This window comes from Accipiter gentilis, chromosome 14, assembly GCF_929443795.1.
Source record: "Accipiter gentilis chromosome 14, bAccGen1.1, whole genome shotgun sequence".
NCBI classification, from domain to species: Eukaryota; Metazoa; Chordata; class Aves; order Accipitriformes; family Accipitridae; genus Astur; species Astur gentilis.
In genome coordinates, this window is record NC_064893.1 from 30,367,785 (window position 1) to 30,391,289 (window position 23,505).

General features: G+C 45.7%; 1 protein-coding gene across 1 annotated transcript; it reads right to left on the bottom strand.

Moving 5' to 3' along the window:
• Positions 1 to 1,470: 1,470 nt before the first annotated feature.
• Positions 1,471 to 22,666, bottom strand: CABLES2 (Cdk5 and Abl enzyme substrate 2). Its single transcript, XM_049816535.1, is given in 11 exon segments — positions 1,471 to 1,617; positions 2,088 to 2,292; positions 3,609 to 3,715; positions 4,097 to 4,200; positions 4,954 to 5,119; positions 5,774 to 5,882; positions 7,359 to 7,436; positions 8,167 to 8,259; positions 8,447 to 8,518; positions 22,136 to 22,317; positions 22,319 to 22,666. Coding segments are annotated over 11 exon segments (1,605 nt in total). The 3' UTR covers positions 1,471 to 1,476.
• Between the last annotated feature and the right edge of the window lie 839 nt (positions 22,667 to 23,505).

Genomic DNA, 23,505 nt, shown 5'->3' on the forward strand with positions numbered 1-23,505 from the left:
GAATTTACATTACTTTACATATTACATAGCAGGTCCCTTACCTCAGTACGAGGCCTAGTATTTCATTTAACAGTCAAACTTAAATTACAAATTTCTTAGTCGTAATAGCCAAGCATCAGTTTTGTTCCTCGCAAATGGACACACAGTTACTTGTATCATAATATTGCTTCAGAAAATAAACCCAAGAGCCAATATCACAGAAGGTTCCACATATAAGAGTTCATTCCCAACCTGGATATTTAAAAAAATAAATGAAAGACTAGCCAATGGTCAGAGAAGTTATTTAACCTCTGCATAAGCATTAGAGCGCTGCTGGGCACCAGCCGTTAAGTGGCTGTTCAGATGTGCAACAAATGCCAGTTTTATGAGGACCATCACAGTGATGCGATGCTTGGAAGAACAGAGTAAAAAAGTAGCATTTTAAATATTGAGCATGCTTTGTTACATTGGCTTAGTTTGGCAGCAGTAGCTCTACTGACTTAAGTATTTGCTCAGAGCACATAAGACCATATATAATACAGTCTACTAAAAAGGTGCTTATTTCAGACTATTGAACACTGAAACAAATAAAGTCATAAATGATACATTTAACAGCAAATTGCTCTTAGTCAAGCACTCATCTTCCACTGAAGAGTGAATTAGGATGGCAATCACTTTGCTGCAGCTACCTTGTTCAACGTGGTACTTCATGACATTTTCAAACAATCTTTCCTTTTTAAATAAAGTGTATACGCTTAAGGTATTAATAGTTAAGTAAATTGGAATGGAGTAATTTCAATCTTGCTACTTACAGGTCTATAGTATAGTAGAGAATAGATGCCCTGTGTATCATTAGTGCAGATATACTGGAATTGTTTTCCTTATATGCAAGGCCAATGCAGGTAAAGAATAAATGGCTATACAAATTCAGGATTCCCCGCTAAATAACATAACTAACTTAAAAAGCACTGGTACCAGACCAGCCAGTTTTAGGCACATCTTTAAAAAAATAAAGTATGCATTTCATTAATGTAAAAATGCAAGAAGATTCTTAGAAACATCTGAACTTTATGGCGCACTGGAATGGAAGTGATGCTTCCTTTAGTCTCAAGGAATACAACAAAGGCTTAAAAAAACCCAAAACCAAAACCAAACAATACCATAGTATTCTTCATAGGGAAGAACAGTTTTAGTAAAACCAAAAAGATAAATAAGGAATAATAAGCAGCCGTGACAGCTGACTGGTGAATATTTGTGCTTTAGATGTCCAAAAGAAAATAAAGTCCAATAACTCTTCTCGTACCATCCCCCAGACTTGGCATACGTGTCCATAATGCACACCTCGACAGTTTAGTAACACACTGCAGACTTCAAAACTAGCTGTGGCCGTGGCAGGACGCACACAGCGGCACAGAAAGGCCAGCGGCAACTCCAGCAGCAGCGTTCAGTGATGCGATCCACCTGCACCACTGGCTGTCAGCTGGAACGCAGCTTTGGTTAAGACTGTTGTGTGAGCCGTCTGTAATGAGGTAAAACTTGGTTTTCAGGAAGATAGAGAGCCAGTTCCAAAGCTACGAGGACGGTGAATTCAAAACCAATGAGATCTCTTCTGTTGAATCTGAATCTCTCTTCTAGTTTCTATGATAGTAATAACAAAAAAGAGGAGAGGGAGAAACAGAATCAGTTAATCCACAAGATACTAACACACTGTTAGATTAAGTCAGCATACAACAGGAGTCACCGATGCATGGCCTGAGCTGTACCTACAGAATCAAAAGCGTTGCCAGGGATCAGACAAGTAAACCAGCTTATCAGCTCAGCTGTGACACCCACACAACAGTTACATATGTTTGCCTGAGAAACAGTAAGTGCAAAAATAACCTCACTGTGGGATCAGTAGGACATTGGACTGCACCAGTCAGGTAGTTTTAATGAATTAAAAAAAATAAAAATCAAGGAAAAGCCCTAATGAGACATAAAACCGACTGAAAGAGCTGGTCTTAAATGCAAGCATGCACTGGTGAAAATCTTGGCTTTAATCTTTGTCTTGTTCTATGAGCTACAGAGAAAGTTTTGACAACACCTGAAACAAGCCTTATAGTACTTACGTCTATAAGGTGTTTAACTTCATGTTTCCTGAGATCACTGCTGATCTTGGCTGCAAGCAGAACGCAAGCACCAGCACACAGTTTGCGGTTCTGTTTGTTGAGTTTGCCTTGGAGGACAAGCTTCTCAAAGTAAACATAAGCCATGGAGACAGTAACCGGCTCCAGATTGCACTCTTCACTCAGGTTCCGCATCTCTCTCTTTAAACTGGGAATAGGAAAAAAGAAAATGACAGCCTTTTATGAAATGCTCTAGAAACACTGCAGCACGGGAACTCAGAAGAGCACACAGGCAAGACTTTGATTTGGAAAACCATGAGTATGATCTTAGACTGGAGAAGTCCAGCTGGCAGCAAGCTGAAGCTGATGCACGAACTGATTTAACCTGGCTGACAACATCTACTGTAGAAAAACAGTTCCTCATCTGCCCATAAACATCAGGGGCTTAGCTGTCTTATTGACACACAGGCTATTGCTGTATGATTCCCTCCGGGCTCCCAAACTGGTTCGTGATTCATATCATAAGACTGAACCACCCTGACCTACTACAGAATACCACATCAAAGCTGTGCAGATCGCAGCAGTTGCTACAGAGAGACCTGTCTACTACACACCTCCTGGAAGAATCAGGTCTGAGAGGGAAGGCAAACGGGTTTACGCACTTCCCACAACAGCTAGCCCTTCACTTCAGCATTAAGGCAGACTTTATGGAGGATGCTACCTCTCAAGGCTGCCACCCGTGCAAGAAGATTGCTGTGCAAACACACTACTCAAAACAGCTACAAAGAGGAGTATGCAGGACACTGGCAGAACACAGACTCTGCCTGAGCAGGCCTTCCACTTAGAGCTGAGTTACACAGAGCCCTGGTGATTCAGCAGAATCGTGTTTAAGCCGGCTATTTCAGCAGGCCCTGATTGCATTAACCGCCATGTAATACCAGCAAGATTACAGCTCTCCGAAGGCGCAACAGCGCATCTTGCTGATGAGCGGCCAGACGTGTTTCCTGGAAGATGAGGAATTCTGTGTGGTATAGTCTTGCCTTCATGAAATGCTTTTCTTTACTGAGACTCCCCAAACCTAACACTCCTCTTTATCCTAGAATCTTGTTAGAGTCCACGGTCATCAGAGAGTCTGGTAATTGAAAGGCGAAAATAGCCAGAAGGTCCAAAAAGGCAATCCAGTTAGAGTAGGACTGCACTACAGCCAAACAATCAGGTTACAAGTATTTGTTTCAAGGCTAATGGTGCTTCACTGTTAATTGGCTATTAGCGTTAGTATACCAGGGCTGGTGAAACAAAACCCTTTTAGGTGGAACTATGAAAACCAACTGTCACCCTTTCTCAGCATCCTAAACATTCCTATACAGGGCTGTCATCCTACAGTCAGCTCAACTGGCAGCAAGAGATTAGTGTTTAATCATATATACTATTAATAGATCTAGTATTTGCTCCATACAAGTGGAAGATAAAAGCAGCCTTGTACAGCATAGGAGACGTTCTCATTATTCAATGCTTGTTTCTTACCTCCTAATTTTGCTCAATGTCAACTTGATATGAGGAAACTTCTCTCTAAAGGTTTCATTCATATCCTTTTTAAGGTCCGAGGGTTTCACATATTCTATAACTGTAGTCTGAAACACAAGAGGCAAAATTTATCATTTCTCTTGTGAACAGTACTGACAGACAAACAAGTCTTCCAAAGACACTAATGCAAAGGCAAACCCCAGTTTTATTATTCACAATTTAACATTTCTGTAATGTCCTAAGTAATAGACCATGTTGAATCTCAACTACAAAGTCTTAAAAAACTAGTAAGCACATGGTTACAAGCAGCAAATAAGAACATGTAGATATGTGTCGGGTTGGTCCTCGACAAGCTGAGTGTACAAACCCAATTACTTGTATTTTTCCTAACCAATTCTCAAAAAGCCACAACTTTTTCTTCCCAGAGGAAGTAATTTATGTGAGGATCTTTCAGGCACTCACTCTGTTCAGGTATGTCAGTCACTCACCATGTAAGAGGCAAAGATGAGAACACGTTTATGTTTTCCACAGGGCCACTGAGGATCATCTAGAAGATTTGGATCATACTCTGCAGTTTCCCCAGCTTCACCTCCTGAGGGAACGAGGAAGACATATTGGGTCACAAGATACAGAGCTTTAAATTCCCCGTTTCCTCTTTAAAAAAGTTTTCAAACAGCAAACATTAAGAGTGTCAGCAGATCTCATAGTACAGGCAAACTGCAGCTACAGTCACATGTTCATATTTCATAAATGCACAAGTCAAGTATTAGAATTATTAAAAAAAATCACACAAGCTCTTTCTCCAGCATGTGCTTGACGCACCATTTCAGACTTGGTAGAAACTGTCATCCACAAATATGCACAGAAAACTGCACAAGACTGAATTATTTTGCCTATGCTCTAATCTAACAGACAGCAGAGTTGTTAGGTTTGCTCTTTTACACAAGAGAGGGATTCTTGTCACAAAAATCATTGGCTTATGCACTGTGCTAGAAGGCAAGGAGGACCACCTGTATCCATGTACACCAGATGTTTCTTGTTGAGTAATATAAAACTTCACATTTCCACAGAAAAGCTTTGCACTCCTTGAATTGCATAAATAGAACTAGGCCAGATATACAGAGGATGTAAGGAATGTGTGCAAGTCTCAGTCCTAAGGCTCATCACTTATACTTCATTAACAAGCCTTCTTTACTAGGCTGTGCTAAAACCAGTCTCTTTCCAGCTGCAGCACATTCTTCTTAATAATGCACTTTACCACTTGCAATCATTTCAGACAAATATATTCCTTTTACACTTTCCTGCTGTGTGCCCAAGTGGTGACAAAGCTGGCAGCTGTTCTTACCAATGTCTGTTCCTGCTGGTATTGTTTTTGCTGCCACAGGTTTATATCTTGATCCAGGAAGACTCCGTGAAGCACTAGCTCGACATGAGGGAACAGCACTATGGCTGTCAGCTTTGCGAACAACTAGGGCATTGGTCGGATACAAGAATTTTGCATAGGACACAACCTTAAAGAAAAGAAAGTTGTAGTAGTTATAGGGGGAAAATTCATTGAAAAGCTTATTTCCGGACATCTAGGATTTTCCAACTCAGAGTCCCCTGGCATTTGTATTTGGGAGTGGGGACCCTGAAACTGCAGGACAGGAAGAGTAGGGAAAAGTTGGATGAGGAATGCCTTGCTTCCATGACTTCAGTATGGAAGTGTTGTGGAAGATTTGGTGTGGTGGCAAAGAAAAGGGGAGAATCACATCAGTAAAATTCTGGCAGTATATAAATTCAACTGAAGAGGTACAAATGTCACCCATATTCCTATCAAAACATCACTCCCATGTTGCCTGAGATACCAGAGTCAAATCAATTCTCCAGAAATGGAGGCAGAAGTGATCATGGCCTTCCACAGCCTCCTCAGAAGCAGCTTCACCACAAGCCAAACGTTTCAGATTTTAAGGATCAAAACAAACTTCCACTGCTCTGAAAAGTTACAGCTTTCACTTTATGGATAGCAAAGCATTGCATAAATTAAGTGATTTGCCCCAGCATGAAATGGTCCTTGGGTAAAAGCAGCCAGCTTACCCACCTGCTGTCCCCTGCTCCAGTCAGTGGTTTGGTCATTGGCATTAGAGATCAAGACAAAAGAAAAAAAGAAAAAAACAATTCCTTACCTTGCCATCAGCACCCAGCTCTACTCCTTCCAGTCCAAGCACCATCTCAGTGGAGACTGAAACTCCCCCAGAAGGATGTCGTTGCTTCTGTCCTTCCATCTTTAGATCACTAAATATAGATAAGAAAATGCACTATTGGAAAATGGAGCATAACCCCAGCCTCCTCTACAGTAAACACCCCACTAGGTACGCCCAACACCACCAGGTCAGAGTTCTATGGAGGACAGTGCAATCCCTCAATCCCATCTCCAAGAAAGCATTAATTTTTAAGTATTCTTCAAAACAGAGATGTTCATTAACTAAAGAATCAGATTTCATATAATTTTAACTTGAAGCTCTAACAATATACCTAGCAAATGTAAACTTTTTTTAATGTGGTCTTTCTGCATAAGACCATACCATTTGTAAACATGCTAATGCTCAAACACTTAACAGCAAACATGATTTATATTACTAGTTTTCCAGGATTAGAAACTTGCCTTTCAATTGCAATTTTCCAACCACTGTGCACACAGGCCCAAATTAAGAATTAAGGCTGCTAGCAGAACTCTGCTTCAGCAACAGCAGCATGCAGCTTTGTCACCTAAATTACAATGCAAAAAAGCAGCTTTCAGTTGAAGAACTGTATTGCCAGCTTACAAGAAGACCGACACAGTGCTCAGAACTGCTGTAAAGTAGCTCCAGTGACCTTGCTGCTGTTCTATTAAGTGAGAGAATATTTTCCCATCAACTATTTTTACAGCAAGTGTATTTGCATACAATACAGTTCCCACCACTAAACATCCGTTTCCTTCGTCCATAAGTTATGTACAGGACAGAAGTGACAACACAATTGTTTTGCCAAAAGTGGATTAGAATAAAATTAGTATTTTCTATGGTATACTTGTAAAATCACAGACCTTCACAGAATCAACTTAAGACTTCACAAGGGACTGAGCAAAGCTGCAGGGAAATCCAGTTAGCAGGTTTTGATTCTTGTAAGTGATCATATTGACAGTTCTATACAAAAATGCAATACAAACACTAAAAGCAGTTTCAATCAGTCTAAACGGCTTCTGTTTTCCTTAGACTGCAAATACTCACATTCATGGCTTAGAGCATCTTAAACTTATTTAGATGTAACTTCACTATAAAACCATGACTGTTTCCAATAAAGGCTGTGGCATCCTTCCCTGACGCCCTGTATGCTTTTTGCAGGCACAATTGTTTGTTGCACTAAAGACATTTGATTTCTGGCCACTTTAGGAATACAGGAAATCGTACACAGCAACAAGCCACATCACGTGTTCAAACTTGGTTTCAGGGATTTCACAGCACTGGAGTGCTTTAAAATGTGAATAGACACCTGAAGAAAAGTCTACCTTTTCCACTGTTTTTCTCTTGGAGATTGAATGAACACTTTGACACTGTGGCAATGTCCGATTTTACTGCTCTGGATAGCAAGCTCTTGTCCTCACACATAAATGGTAAGTTAAATAAGTTCACCTGCATCAAAACAAGATACCTACACCAACCACGCTCATTTAAAAAGATCTTTTGCAAACAATAGACCAGACATTTCACAAAGCAGTTAAAGATGACTCACCTGATCCGTAAACTCTCCCCGTAAGGTAGGATAGAAAAAGCCACACACAGTGTTCGTTTAGCACAGATTAACACTATCCTGTAAGCAGATGGGAAAAGATGAGGATATGAATTAAGACTCCGAAGTTAAAGCAGTTTTTTATGGGACATGAACACAAGACTGTTCTTATATTGCTCCAAAAGTCACATAGATGCTACTATGGATTTTATGTCTTCAGAAAACAGCACAAAAGCAGAAGTTTCATGCTGACCTTCTAGGTCCTTAGAACCAAGCTCGGTATCAAAACTCAGCATTCAGAAACTGCCGTCACCTCGGGAGCTCCTCAAAGGAGATCCTAGTCTTTAAATACATATCTATATTTATGCAATTTTTCCATAAGCCTTGTGAAAAGATGTAGATAATATTTTACATTTAGATGAAGTCTCACACCTCTATTAATAATAAATATGAATGCAGCCTCGCCCTTCTCTTCTGCCCAGCAACTATGAGCCAAGAATTTGGCTAAACCAAGCCATTCTCCTTAAATCCTCCTCAGCTCTAAGCGGTCTGTGTGCTAGAGATAAGGAGGGTGTTAGAAGAGAATGATTTAACCTCCTCAAAGTAGGATGGCAGAACCATCAGAATATTGCTGCAGATGTAGCAGATATGAGCACCTACTGCTTTGGATAGATGTATAAAACTAACAAGACCCCAAGGACATCACCTTGTTCCCACTGATATATTAAATGGCTAATCGCATTGAATTAAGAGTCTACGGCCGAGCACATCCTACTTGGGTACAGGAGGCACCTCAATCTCCAAAAGTTACCTGCTGTTCTTGGTGTCATACTGCCTCATGTTCTTGATGAAGTGCATCTTCTTCAAACTTTTGTGTCTTGGAGACCCAGATATATGCTTGGTTCTGCAATTATAAAAAAAAAAAACAACCACCAAACCTGTTAAGTGCTCTGAAAAAAAGTCATGCCGGTTGTATGATCAGATGGCAGCACTAGCATGCAGGACCTCAGATATTGGCGTGGAAGAGGGTGGTGGGAGGAGAGGACTGCATGCAACGAGTTGAGATTAATGCTGCTTTTGAAAAAAAGTACCTTCGTACACTGGCATATTCCACTATGTCTTCTAAAAAGTCTAGAGAGCAGCGCTGGGAGATAAAACGCCTTCTGTAAAATGTACAACACCACGAAGAGTGAACAATATTAGTTCATGGCCTCTGAGTTTATGAACTGCAACAGATCTATGAACTCTTAGGACAAATGGCAGGGGTTTTTGATTTTTTTGATGAAGAGTGCTTAACTAAGAGTTTGAAGTTCCTAAAAAGGCCAAGAACTTGTCTCCCCCTCTAGGACCCTTGAAATACATATTTTTACCAACTTCATTAACAAAAGCATTCACTATCTTCAACACATAAGAACACCTACCTATAAGTTAAACACCTAAAAAGCTTCCAAATACTCCTTTAAAAAAATCTTACAATAAATGTCACAAAAAGCCACCCACTCATCAAGGCAAGGGAATAAGTCATTTTATATCAATCTATAGACAGGTACAGGTATATCTATATGATGACCGAACATCCATGTGGACTCTCAATTCAGAACATAGTTGTCTCCAGCTGCAGGAGTCAGCAGGCTGAAAGTCTATGACGGTAGCTTAATAAAATTGACAGATGTCTCCAGAAAACAATAGAGAGAGTTATTAGAGGAAGCAAAGTGTATTTGGTACCCATCTGAAATCCCAGAATGGAACGCACAAGAATAATAGTAGGAATCATGTGAGTTAGTGTAACAGTAATAGGATATTACACTTAAGCAAAAAAATAAGACTTTGCCAAAGTAAGATACATTACTATTGTCAAAGTCATTCTTTGTTGGTAGAGATTTACAAATGAATTGTGAAACTATGACTGCAATTTCCATAGGAACAATGCACTCAGATTCACCAGCAAAAAGCTGACACTACAACTATCAGATTCCATATTTTCTACTTTTGTTTAAGCTTAAATTGTGCTACATTTTTAGCACAAGCCACATGCATTCAACGTTTTCTTCCAAAGTGACAGAGCAACTCAATGGACAATACTGCCATGGAAGTCAACACAGAAGCAGCATACAAGACAGAAGTTGCAGGACTCTGGTTTGACAAGATCTACTTTTGGAAAAAATTCAAACTTTAAACTGCATCAGAGCTCTGGCACCCATGAGCAGCCAAACCACTTGGACAGACCAAGTCCAGGCTCTCATGCCTGGACGTTAACATCCAACACCAAAGCAAAAGCATGGCACTTTGGGTGGGTGCAAGGGGCAGGGTGGGGGAGAGGTCAAGAAAAATGGCATTTATTAATCATTAACAGCTATGGAAGAGTTTTTACACAGCAAAGCCATTTGTAGCTTCAGCTGATTCAAGTTGAAGATCAAAAAAAGCTACTTGGGATTAAGTTTGGTCTTGAAGCCCAGCACTTCAAGGTTTTGAAACAACTGGTCAATCTGCTAATCCTGGTGACTTTGCCTTTCCTCCTCTCCAGCCTGAGCTGGGTAAGAAACCAAACCACACTATTTTGTTGCTACAGAAGAGATACACCAGAGTTCTGGACATGAACAAAATCCGTCTGCTTTTTCTTAAGCATGGTGTCTAGAAATGCAAATTGCCCGAGTGACTAAGCAGGTGCTTTCACCTCTTTCCCCCCACTTCTTGCAAGTTATTTCTTCTCTTCTGAGCTACTTGGAGCTATTGCCAGAGCTGCCTGCCAAAACCTGTGCCAGTGAGACGTGGCAGTTTCCCTCTACATGGCACATCGCTGTTACAGGCAGCGTCCCCAAGGCACAAGACTTGCTATAAAATTACAGATTTCGACAACAACCAGATTATTAGCAACAGTGGCATTTGCCCCTCTTGCTTCAAGCTAGACCACGAACACTGAATACTGAAAAGATGGTGTTCTGGTATTCTTCCTTATACATTGCCATAAATGTCACATCAACTTGAGTATTCCTGAAACCAGATTAGCTCCTCATTCCTCACCACCAGTTCCAGAGAAACAATTTACCATTTTCTCTGTGTCTTCAAGTACATAAAGAGAATGAATACCAAAGTCTCCTTACAATCTCCTTAATAAAATATTAGTGCCCTTTTCCAGTGAATTTGTAATAATTTATATTCCCATATAAAACTTTACTTTTTCCCCCAAAAGGAGGTTGTCTCCAGGTTCTCAGCAGTGCTGTTCAGGCATTCTTAAAAGAGAAAAAAAAGACCACAACTCACACAGGTGGGAGGATATAAAATTAGCGTCCCTTTCCGTAAACACAAGAGAGGTAAATCCTCCCACAGGACTAACACCTTCAGTATTGCTAGAGACTGTCTCCTACAAATCAACAGCTATTAAGGGTGCTACTGAAGAACATTCCTGGCACAGCTTCAACACCCTTCACCAGCACTTCAGTTTTAAATTCTTTTTTTTTTTTTTTTTTTTTTGCTTTTCAGCAAGAACTGCACAGGAAAGTTGAACCCTTTCACATACACACAGTCCTCCAGTCTACTTTAGCATCTAACCTCCAATAAAAAAAACCACTTCATGAAATGTCAAGGCCAATCTCAAACCTCCTGGCACTGGTGACATCCACCGCCTTCCTCCCCTCCTGGGGCAGACCTGGCTGGATGCAGACAGAAAGACGCTATGTGTGGTGAGCAAAGGGAAAACACAGCTAATGCCAACGACAATAGGCACTGGTACAAAAAAAAATCATGTAGTTCTGTAAAAAGATGCCAATGTACGTAACTGGATGGGAGAGCCACGGTTAGACCCTCACCAGTAACTGCCCAGTGCTGTGGGTGCAGCTGCTCTCAGGGTCGATGAAGGTGTGCTCGGCCACCACGGTGGAGACCCATCTGGAGCATCACACCTCCTGAACACTGTCCTGTTTTCTTAGTAATGGGGACAGAAGTGACAAACACCTGAACCTGCTGCTCTGTAAGAGCACATCTGGAAGCAAAAAACCTGCCGCAGTGAAGGGAGGATCCTGCCCCTTGACTCAAAACCACAATGACTCATCCCCACTCTGCCAACAGGAAACTTCATTTTTAGCTTCGCTTGTAAATAATGTTTTCTGTCCTCAAGTGAAGCTGTCACTTTGGAGGAATCCCAGATGCTAAGCAAGACACTCTCCCTCACATCTCAAAACAAGGTATACATAAAGAGTTCTCACTAATCCAGTTAAGAGAACCCGAAACAGTTTGTATGCTCAAGCCAACATTTTACAGCAACACAGCTCCCTCGCTGCAGTCCAAGAGAGACTTGCTAGATTCCTTAGTACCACTCACATACAGAACTTCTTTATTAGGTAGTGCAGTACTTGGAGCATGCTGCAAAATTTAACACTTTGAGTAGTCTGCACTTATTGTTATATAAATACACACATATATATATTCTTCAGTTTGAGTGCTCTTCTCATGCAGCCAATCCACACTTCAACAACAGGCAGCACAGGATCACTTCAGTGGCTGGCAGCTTTGATGAAAAAACATCGAGAGTCACATATCCTGTGCTAAGCAGCTTCATCTACGATAACACTTCTTGCTTGTGCTCTGATCCACTGGAATTCAAAGGATTTTAAGTAGTTTACATTGAGCATTTGTTGCCAAACACAACTTAAATGCTAAACCAGAATACTAAAATCTATACATGCACTGTAAGTTACCTTACACCCCCCCGCCCCACACTGACAGGCTACCTGACAATTAGAAATCAAAGTATCCAATCTTGAAGTGTTAATGAATTCTGTGGAGCAGGCTGTAATTTCAACAGCATCCTACAGAAAGTTCAAACATGCCCACTAGCCAATACCAGCTATTTCCTTGACAAACTATAGAGGGTTTGCTTGCTCGTACGTCCTTGGCCAGGAGCTCACTTTTGGCTGCTTCCCGCCACTAATTTAGGAGCCAATAAAGCACAACCCTCCCAGAACCTTAACATTAAAAACATCATCTGTATTTTACACAGCCAGCACCTCCGAAGGGACCCACCAAGAGAGAAAACACACACAGCACATGCTCAGAGATAAGGGGCTATCAAGCAGAGGAATTCTGGATTACGCCTTAGCTTATCTCCATGTGCACACACGGATACACACACCGCTGCCGAATCCCTGATGATCTAAACCTACACTTAAAAAACCCCAAAAACCAAACACCACAAACCCCCTTGTGTTCAGATAAAACCCCATCAAATTAAGCTCAGAGTCGCATTTTGACTCCCATCCCGGGAAGGGGTAACCAGCCCACACATTTATCCTTTCTGATGGATTTCCCACTGAGGAAACCCAACTTCTGAGTGCTTCCAGCTTCAGAACTGCCCTCTTCTCGTCCTGCTCGTGCCCCACCACGTGCTGGCAGAGAAACTCTCCGCAGAGGGCAAACGACAAGGCACAAAGCAGCGCGCAGGATCCCCAGCCCTGAGGCTGATACAGCTCTTAAGTGTTCCCAGCAGAACAGGACACAGCTAAGAGCAATCTATGTATAGCACCGGTAATCCCTACGTGTCCTCTCTTACAAACTGAAAGGAAAAAGCTGGTTAAGTCACAGCTCCAGATTAAAGAACAGCGACCTTTCCGATGGCTCGCCAAGAGTATTTTCCCCCTTCCCACCCACAGGCTGGGCTACCTGCAGACACCCAAGAGGACAAGGGTAAAGTTTTAGGATGTTGCTGCAGTTGGAAACATCCAAGTCGCCCATTCTTCAGCAGATATGATAGTGGAATGCAAATGAGATACTAACCCCGTACTATCAGACATAGCTTCGGACACGTGCAAACCTCTTCCACGCCTGCTCCTGGGCCACTGTGTCCTCTAAGGGACAGCGGGGCAGCCCTTTGGGCACCCATGTCCCTGCTCAGCACTCCCAGGCTCCGCTTCCAGGCTTGGAAACAAGCAGCCCTCAGGAATCTCATTTTAACCTCTAATATTGGGCCTTACAGCAGCCAAAGATCTTACTTCAGCCCCTGCGCCCAGCTGCCGTTTGGTGATTTTGAAGCTTCTCTCCGTTTTGCCCTTCTGGTTCCTGCATTTCTGCCGCAGCAGGTGAACGGACTGGCTGGTCTCGCTCCTTCCTGAAGGGCGAAATCAGAAGTTTCTACAATCTTACTGGGATTCTCCTCCCATCCCAGTTAACCCCCACCTCTCGTGAAGACCACCTGGAATCCATCTTCTGCCATGACTTCTTACCCTCACCACTTCCTAGGATCACCAAAAGCCCTGCGACACGAGCGTTCAAAGATGCTGCAAAAGCCAGTAACACAACTTGAGATTTCCTCCAGCCAAAGGGACTGGCAGGGCAGATTTGTTTCGGACGGAGTCGCATCCATCGCCCTTTTGCTGGGGAAGGATGCCCTGCTGCATGCACCCACGCAGGCACGCACCCCCCAGGCACTGGGCTAAAATTAGCAGCAAGGCTTGTATCCTCTGGTGCTCTTCAGCAATACGTACTGCTAATAGACGGCTGGAATGGGGGAGGTCAAGGATTTTGAATCACTGTGTAAAATTAGGGACTAATAGAATTTGGCTTCCTATTTCTCACTTGAAAGAGTTTTATTTTAATATGGACGTCCCTTTGTAAGGTCCTTTACAGGCCTCAGTATAATCACAGCTGTCAAGGGACTGAGTTATTAATATAACAAGGACAAAAATCATTTCTTGTTTTTTGGAAGCACCAGCTTAGTAACAACAGTCAAAGGCAATTTGCACAAGAAATCCAGATCCCAAATCCAGTTTACAATAGGAAGACATAACTGTCAGATTTGTTTTGCCAAGACATATTTTAAAGATTAAGCTGTGTCGTTTTCCTTCCTTACAGGCATGCCAACAGCCAGGTATGAACTGTGCTTCAGTTTAACTAGGTAAAATACTGGCATCAAGGGATTAAGAAAACCAGTTCCAGTTTTTAAGCTGACTTTTTCACAACTGCCATTACTTATAGAGCCCAGGGGACATTTACTGTTTTCAGGCTTGCATCTCAGAGCACACGAGTGTGAACATCCCTATTCTCATATCAGTTCCCTGTGCCTTACCACCCTCAGCGCTCAAATTAATGAGTTTTCTGCTCAAAAGCAGATTGAGTACAGCTCAGCAGTAGCAACAAGTTCTCAGTAATTAAAGCCAAAAGAAGTCAGAGACCACATTTATATGGCATCACCATCAAAACCACGTGTGTGGTGAAAGAAATGACTTCAATGAAGGATCAACACCATGAAGTGCCTGGCACCGAGCGAGCCATTTTCATGGATAGATGGTTTCAGCTCTGATGTTCAATGAGAGGCAGCAGCAGAGAAGATACCCTGCATAACCAATAATAAGCATACAGCTAAGTGCTCCTTCTTTACAAAGTCAGCTACTCTTGTTTTATGGCACCGCAAATGTGCCATTTGGATTGCAGGCCACCGTCCCAGGAGCTCGCTCTAACATTTGTTTAAGTATCAGACTGCCAGAGAACAAATACAAGTCTTTATTTTAAAGAGTAAACCCAAATTAGCCACATGAGCATGGAAAGTACCTCTACGCTTCAGAGCGGGTCCCTCTGTGAGATCTCAGGATGACGAGGAGGCTCAATTCCTCCACCTTTGTGTTCTTATTCAAGTTTTGTTTGCAAAACTGAAGGGGCACCAGGGGCTTTCCTGCTGGTCCCAAACAGCCAGGAGAAAATCCTGCACTCCTCAAACACCAGTAAAGCCACATGCAAGGAAAAGAACGTGTCATGCAGCCTATGGGACAGGCAAGATGGAACAGAAATTAAGTATAATTTGAATGAAGGCGGAGGCAGAGTAAGTGGGAAGCTCTAAGCCTGCAGAGTTTTAAATCCTAACAAGGAAGGAAATCAGATACTCTTCACAGTGGCTGCTACTTCACTGCTGATTCACAGCCACATATGATTAAGACCTAATGCTACTAGGAAATGAGCTTTGTATTCATTGCATTTCATAAATCACATTGTTTTGGTGCTAAGAGTGTTTAGACAATCCAAGGATAAAACAAGGCCTTCCAGTAAGTATGAAAGCCATCTGTTGCAACAGAACCACCAAACCAGATGTAAGGCTTGCTGTGCCCAGAGCCCACTTCCAAAGCCCACTCCTAAAATCCCTGCTGCTTCTCACAAAGCAAACTCGGTGTGCTGGCCAGGACACAGCCAGTAACTGTATTTATCCAAGTTTCTACCAATTTTTGGAGGTACTCCTAGCTCATCGACCTGCTTCCCTCTGTGCTTTGTGCTCTGCTCACTAGGCACTGAACTGCTGACCAAAACAGGCCAGTGAAACGTAAAGTATGACCTTGATAACAGGGGGCATGATGCTAGAAATATTCATGAACTTCCCTGAGAGGGGATGCTGTCATTTCATCATGTGCCTTGTTAAAATAAAAGCTTTCAGCACAATAAAATACCCAAGTTAAAAGAAAAAAAAAGAGAGAAGAAAAGAGAGAAGCTTTTAACTGGGGAGAAGAAAATTCAAAATAAGCGACTGGAGGAAACCCAGTTGAGGGAGGTTTAGAGAGGTCTCCCAGTGTTTTTATGGGGCACTTGGTTCTTTCCACCACAACATCAGTCATCCGCTCTAACCCACAATCAAGAGGTTGTAGCCTGACCAGGGCAAAATTTTATGCTTAAATTGTAGTGACCACAACAGAGCAAATGCAAATCCGTCCACGCTGGCGAGCAAGCAGCTTTGACTGGTAGCAGTTCAGCCCTGTGGCTGGCTAGCAAATGAAATGGCTACCCAGGTCTGGGGCTGGTCTGCAGGCTACGGTGAGCTCGGGTACCACGATGCTGAGCGAGAGCTGGCACAAGAGGAACGCTGCCCGGGGAAGGTGGCTGCAGAGTCCGGGTGTTCAGAGAGCTGCTGGGATCAGGCAGCAGGGTCGGCTGGCAGCAAGCTTTTAGTTTTAAAGATTCAATACATCTCACAAATGCCATCTCATGAAACGCTTTTGCTTCGCTCGCACTTAGGAGACCAGTTAAAGGTTCTTCATTTAACATCTTTTTCAGAGGGTAGACCATAACAACTTATAGCTGTTGCGTATATAATTTACTGTAAACCAAACGTTAGGAGTTTAAAGCTCTGCATTTGAAGAACTAGCATGACAGAGCGGCTTTAGATGAGCACCCTCCGTCTGCAGTCACCTGCTTTATCAACAATACCTCGTGCTCATTAAAGAATCCAAATTTCATTACGCTCGTGTGCACGTCAGATACGCATTTTTAAACTCAAACTACAGAGCCAGAAGACTTCAGAACAATCTTCAAAAGAAGGCTCAAAAGCATCTTCAGGCTCGCTCAGCCTGACAGCCTCACAGCTTTAACTGGTTGACAGATGGAAAAAGGAGGAACACATGACAGCTGAAGTTAAGTCTTCAAGATTTAATATAACTAAAACACATACTGCAGAAAATAAATAAATAAAAATTAGAGAATTTTGCAAGAGTCATTTCTCCTCTCTCCACTTCCCCCCCCCCTTCTAAATCAAACAAACCACACCTAAACCCAGAGCAGAAGAGCTCACCTATAGCTCAGAACTACTCTTTAAAACTGAAAGCAGAGATCTTTCCCTCCCTCCCTCCCTGCCTCATCCCACAGTTCACAGGAGCAAAAAAAATCACCACCACCGCTAACACTTCTGAACTGGTTCAGTCATGGTGCCAACAGCACACAACAGCCCCGAAGAAGCTTCACCTACAGGTAAATGAGATAGCTGTCCGGTTCATCGGCAAAGCAGATGCAATTTCAGGCAGCCCATGTCTCTGCAATTATCAAGAAGGACTTTGGGGCTCAGCAAAGTTATGCTAAGGAGTCCTGACAACCCAAATACGTCCTCCTCACCAGCTGTAACACTCCTACAGGACTTGCTTACTGGATGCCTGAAACGGGGCCCCACCAACGCCTCCCCAAAGTTAAGCTATTCAGCTGTTTACATTCCATTTGGTAGCATTTTCCCTCTCGGCTGATGACTCATTGACTTGAAGCAGCAAGACAACATCATTCTGACCACCCTCATCACCTCCTGCAGAGGGGAACTGCGAGCCGGCAGCGAGGGAAAAGGAAAGGTGGAAATGGTGCTTCCAGAGCATCCCCTTTCCCACAACATCCCGAAACTCGCTGCTGGGGCTCCTGCACGATTACTTGGAAAAGCTGGTGAAATCAACTGCAAGTACAGTTCATTCTGTACAGGCTCCTTCTGGCTGGAGATCAAAGTTACTTTAGCAGCCTCTGGACTCTTTTAAATGAAGAGGTCAAACAACCTTGGCGTTAGCAGTGGTTAAGATTGTTTGACCCAGACCCATTTGCGAGGTATGAGGGATACAAGGACATGGATTTTCCGATCTCCAAGTTTCCTGCTAGGCATACAACTTACTACTTCCGATTAATATTATCTGACATCCCCAGCCAGGTATAAATACTACAGGCATCTATAAATTATAAACATTTAGTATTAGACACATGCAATTCACCTGCAGTTGCAAATATGAGAGAAAGCTGTCAAAACAAACTGTGTTTGCCGAGAAGGAGAAGCCTTAACGTTTCAGCTGACTTAAATAAAGTTCAGGTTTAGAATATGTTCATTTTCAGCCCTGAGCAGCGCATCCCAGTCTACTGTTCATGCCTGAAAGGTCAAAGCTTGCCGGCTCTGACAAGATCCTGCTGCTCCTTGAAAAGTACCATGTGGGCTCAGGTTATTCCAAATAAGGCTAGAAACTAAAACTGAGACTTTTAAACATTGTATTTCATCCATCGCAACAAAATCTGTTTATTAGCAGAGGGTTGGGGTTTTTTTTAAATATTTTTATTTCTTGAAGTGAAAACAGCCACTAAGCTGACAGAAGAACAAAACAACACGTTAACCATCATGAGCATAAAAAGCCTGACCAAGCATTTCCACCATTCCACCCAACTAATTTGATCACACCTATGTCAGCAATCCAGCATCCAATTAACACTTAAAAGCAGACTTGGTCCAAAGTGCTACTGTTATCAACTATTGTTTAAACTCCCACCCTTAAAATGACCTAAATTAGCTCAGTCATTTCTGATTCATCAGCAACCATGAGCATTCAGTTCAGCTCCCTGACCACGGCACACCAAGGGCATTAAAGCATCAGTTGCAAATAATGTAGTCTCCGTATTTATTCTTGGGCTCAGCAAAATGCAGCAAATATTATGGCAAAACCAGCCGCTTTACATTGCGCTATACCGAAACCTCAGAAGCACAACAAGCATTGACATTCAGGCCTGTTCCCACTCTTCATGCTTTCATAACCTGGCTATTTTCAGGGCCCTCTGCTATCTGCATTTCCCCAGAAAGCCCTGCCAGTTTCAGACCCAGCTGCAGAAATTCATTAAAAAAAATATTTGTGAATGGCGATTTGTTCGCTGTTTGCTGCCTCCCTCCACTGCTTTTTGTGAGGCTTGTTCTTTGAAAGAACAAAAGGACAGAGCAAGATGGAAAAGGAGAAGGGACAAGGGTTGGCAAGCAGATTAAGCAAGCAAGCTGGTATAACACAGCATTGTAATTTAAGATCCTGTAAACAGAAGGTTCCTTACGAAAACGAAAGTGGAAGGTTAAAGTCATTAAGTTCATAATGCTCAGCCAGCAGCACAATGAAACCAAGCATCCAGATTGAAGGGTGCCTCCAAGGGAGCGTGCGCCGCTGAAGTTTCCATCCTAAAGGACCCGCCAGCTACCGGGCAGCTCCGAGAAACTCCACGGTACATCAGCTGAGCAGATCACCGATTCCTTGGGCTGTACTAAAGACCTTGCCTGTTGGCAATAACTAACCACCGACCCTAGCAGAGGTGCTGTCACAATCTGCCCTGAGCTACGCCGGCCAGCCTCATCAGCTTCTCGCAACTTCGTAATCAACTCAAGATCAAGTTTTGTAATAAAACTCTGCCCAATGAAACCTCCAGTTCTAGATAAAGTGATCTCCACTGAGCGGGGCAAGGCTCAGCACGATGAAATCCCCGGGGCACGGCACAGGACCGCAGCGGCACTGGTCACCGAACAGGGATGGAGCGAACCTGGAGACCCTTCAGACCGCCCTCCTGGTGCATTTAAGGGAGGCTCCGCTGAGGGCAATTCAAAGCAGCTCTTGACAGCGACTAAAAAAGGACTCTGAGGAGAGCAGCTGCCTTAAGCAGGCACCAAAGATTAGATGCCCAGAGTCCCAGCGCAGATTCCCCTTCCCTCTGATGTCTTTACATGCCTGTATATTTGCACGATGCATGCAGTTAACCCACCTAGAGTAGCAACATTACTGTATGGCAAAACGTTACCCAGATTCCCGAGTCCCAGTAGGAGGAAACCCATTTTGCAATTATTTGTTGATTTCTGAATCTTATTTTGCAAACAGCATGCCACACACAGAAGGGGAAGCAGCATAACCACCACCGTTCTGCGGGAAGGAAAGCCCCCAAATCACTCCTCATGTGTCTGCAACAAGAGGAGACGCTGCTGTTCCGCAGGGATGAAGGGCTGCTTTGTCACAGAGCAAACCATGGAACCATCCAGCGAAAAAATAAAGTGCTCCAAGTCCCTCACCCTGCAAGTCGAGGGTGAAATCGTAATTACCGAGGGATGGTCCATCTCACCCGCTCCTGTGCCCAGAGTGACTGGGAGGAGATACGCTGGGTCCAACACATGCCCACAGGCAGCTTAAAACTGTTCTTTTGTCAGAAGATGTGTGTATTGCCAGGTAAAGATGTGGATCTTCTGCCTGAGAGTTTCAGCGGATGTTCTCCACTCACCCTTTTCTTCTTTAAAGACAGAAAGTAGAACAACTCTCACTCCAAATCACCCTCGTAAGTAGTACACAAAATGATTAGTGCAATACAATATACCCTTTCAGCCACCTCTTCCAAGCCGAAAAATCACGGCCTGTTTTGTCATTACTCAGACAGAAGCCCTTTCATTGCCTCGATTACCTCCTCGCACTTCTCTCTACCTTTTATTTCTGATTTATCATTCTTTTCAGCTGGATTGATTAGAATTACTATAGCAGAACATAACATGCAAGATCAGATGCCAAGGAAAGAGGCAGGAAGGACATCAAACGAGAAGATCCTAGGAATGTTTTCTTAGTGTCCTATTGACTTGGCACGGGAAGGGGAAGGATTGAATCATTTGCGCAAACTCCATCAGTCCAGAACTCGGTACGCACAGGCATGCCGAGCATCGCACCCACAGAGGTAACCGTGCTTGTAAAGCTCTTGATGCAAAACTTGCCCTCGAGAGCTCCACCTGCAATATTAAAGCAATGAAATGAAATCGTACAGCATGGCTGTACGCGGCTATTGTGGACCAGGAGCGCTAGGAAGGAGCCGTGCCACAGCAACACCCTCGCTTCAGGCTTTCCTACTCCGCAAGCGGTACACAACAGCGCGATCTGTGCGTACAGGGCATCCGTCCAGCAGGCCCAGCTTCAATTTCTCCAAAAAGTAAGGAAAGAAAGGTCTCTTCCATTACACACAGAAAAGCAACGGGTGGTAAATGACAGTCCAAGAAGGAAAACACCCAGGAGGGATGACACCCCTGAGGACCCCCACACCTTACTGACAAACAGCTACTACTCTTTAAATTCACCGGAGCCTCTAAGCAGCCGTTTCCTGGGGATACGCAGGACACCTCCATTGCGAGATGTACCCTGAAAGGGAACACCCATCAACTGCATTCGCAAAGCTCCCCAGCTTTAAAGCACAGACAACATCTCTATTTCAGCTCACTAACAAAGCTCTGGAAGCCACTATAAAGACCACAGAGACTTAAAGCCTTTGATGCCGCTTTGCCTATCTGCAGGCTCAGAGGGCCGGCTCGCTTTACAAAGCTGTTTATGCAAGAAACGGCCTGAAAAGAGTTCCTTCAGAGCTCAAATCCCCAAGATCTGAGCAAGAGCCCGCCTTCCAGTTGATTAGAAAACCAACACTTTCAGGCTGATAGAAGTCCCTTGGAAACGCAGCGGTAATCCGGCACCGAAGGCCAGAACATCCTCCCCTGAGGCTGACTCCCGAGTTCCCAGCGTCCAAGCGTTTATTAATATATAGAGTTACTGCATAGACGAGCAGCAGAGATGAGGAGAAGGCACCACATCAGCAGTGCGGCCGCTGCACGGAGGAAGAGTCCTACCCAGCAAGGACTCCGTCGGCTTCATCTGGAAACAGAAAAATGAAAAAAAAAAAAAAAAAAAAAAAAAACCCAAACAACAAAAAACCCTCCCCCAAACCCCAAAACCAGGCTAGGGAAAAGCAGGAGGCAGGGTTCAGGATACCGCAGAACTGCAGCCAGAGACACAGCGAGGGACCTACCCCACAAAACCCCCCTCACCGCACGCCCAGCGCTCCCACAACCAAAGCAGGGCAGAGCAGGGCAGCGCTCCCCGGGCTGCCTACGAGGCTGAATATCCCCGGTCGCGTCCCCCCACTCCACCTCCGCCGGGGCCTTCCCGGACCCGGTGCCCCCCCCCCCCCTCCCTCCCTCCCGGGACCAGGCGACAAACGGTGCCGGCGCCGCCTCCCACGGCCGCTTTCCCCCCGGGGAGGGGGGGGGGGGGGGGGCGGCCGTTTCCCATGCTCCGCTCCCCAACCCCCGTCGTCGTCGTCCCCGCCAACCGGTCGAGGGCCCTGGGAAAGGCCGGTTCTTCCCAGAGCCCCCCCCCCTTCCCCGGGGGCGGCGGGTGTCCCGCCGCTTCCCACGCCCCGCGGGGTCAGGGATGCGCGATCCCAGCCCGGCTTTTTCCCCCGCTCCCCTCACTCACCTCTGCCGCTGTGCTTCCAGCGCCAAGCCGCCACCCGCCGAACTCTGCGTGGGGCTCAACAACCCCGGGGTTCCCGGTTTAGCCGCCGCCAGCATCCCCGGTAGGGCTGGAGGAGCCGGGGGCGGCGGGCAGAGCGTACCGCCCAGCAGCAGCTGCGGCAAAAAAATACCCCCGCGGGGGGGGGTCCGCCTCCCCCTTGCCTCCGGCGGCGGCGAGGGGGGAGACGCCGGGCAACAGCAGGGCGGGCGGCGGCGGCGGCTGGCAGGCGGGCGGCGGGGACAGTAAACGCGAAGGAGCTCCGGCCGGTTCCGCCACCGCCGCCGCCGCCGCCGCCGCCTCCTCCCCCGCCTCGCCCGGGCCGGCGGCCGCCGGTGGTTTCTCGGCGGGAGGACAGGGCGGGCGGCCGTCCAGGGAGATGTTGTTGAGGAAGAAGAGGGCGGCCTGCCGCCGGCGGGAGTCGCCCCGCTTCCGCGGCGGCGGCGGCTGCTGTTCCCGGGGAGGCGGGGAGCCGCACGCCGTGGCCGCGGCCATTCTCCGAATGAGCCGCGACCGCCTCGGCAAACCGGGCGGGGCGGTGGGGAAGGCAGGGCGGCCGGTAGACTCGCGCGTTCATTGGATGCGTCGCGCCGGAATGTAAATGAACCCGGCAAGGGGCCGGCGCTTATTGGTTCGGATGCTTATGACGGAGAGCCACGCCCTCCTCTCGCAGGTCGGGGAGGGGTGGGGTGGGGGGTTCTGCCGGGTCCTAGCGCCGGCGCGTAACCGCGCCGCGGGCCCAAGTAGCTCGGGGGTGCCCCCCGCCGGGCGGGCAGGGGCTGCCCCCGGTGGCCGGGCTGGCCGCGGCCCGGTGCCCCCCCCTCCGCCCCCCGGCCCTCTCCCCGGGGCCGACACGTAGGCAGCCCTTTCCTCCCTCGGTCCTCCCCTCCCACAGCCACAAGCCCACCGTGTCCCCACGCAACCACCCACCACGTCCCCACGCAAACACCCACCCTGCCCCTTTGTATGATTTTTTGCAAAACTTGTCCTCGCCCCACCTTCCCCGCCCAAAGCCCCAGTGACTCTGGCGGTCACCCGCTCCCGAGGTCTCCCGGCCTCCCTGCAGGCAGGGAGGACACGTCTGCTAAAACCATCCGCAGGCGCATCAGACGGCTCCCACGAAAGCAGATGAAGGCGGTTGCTCCTCTTGCTCCAGCCTGGGACCTGGCCCTCCAGCTTGCGGGGCTGGGATGGACCCCAACCCGCTGGCCCCGAGGGCGCAGATCCCCATGCATGGCACGGATACCCACGCACGGCGCTGAGACTCACCGGCAGCCCCCGAAACCGGTGCCGAGGGATGAATCCCCACGCCTCCCGGCCCCTGGAGCAAAGTC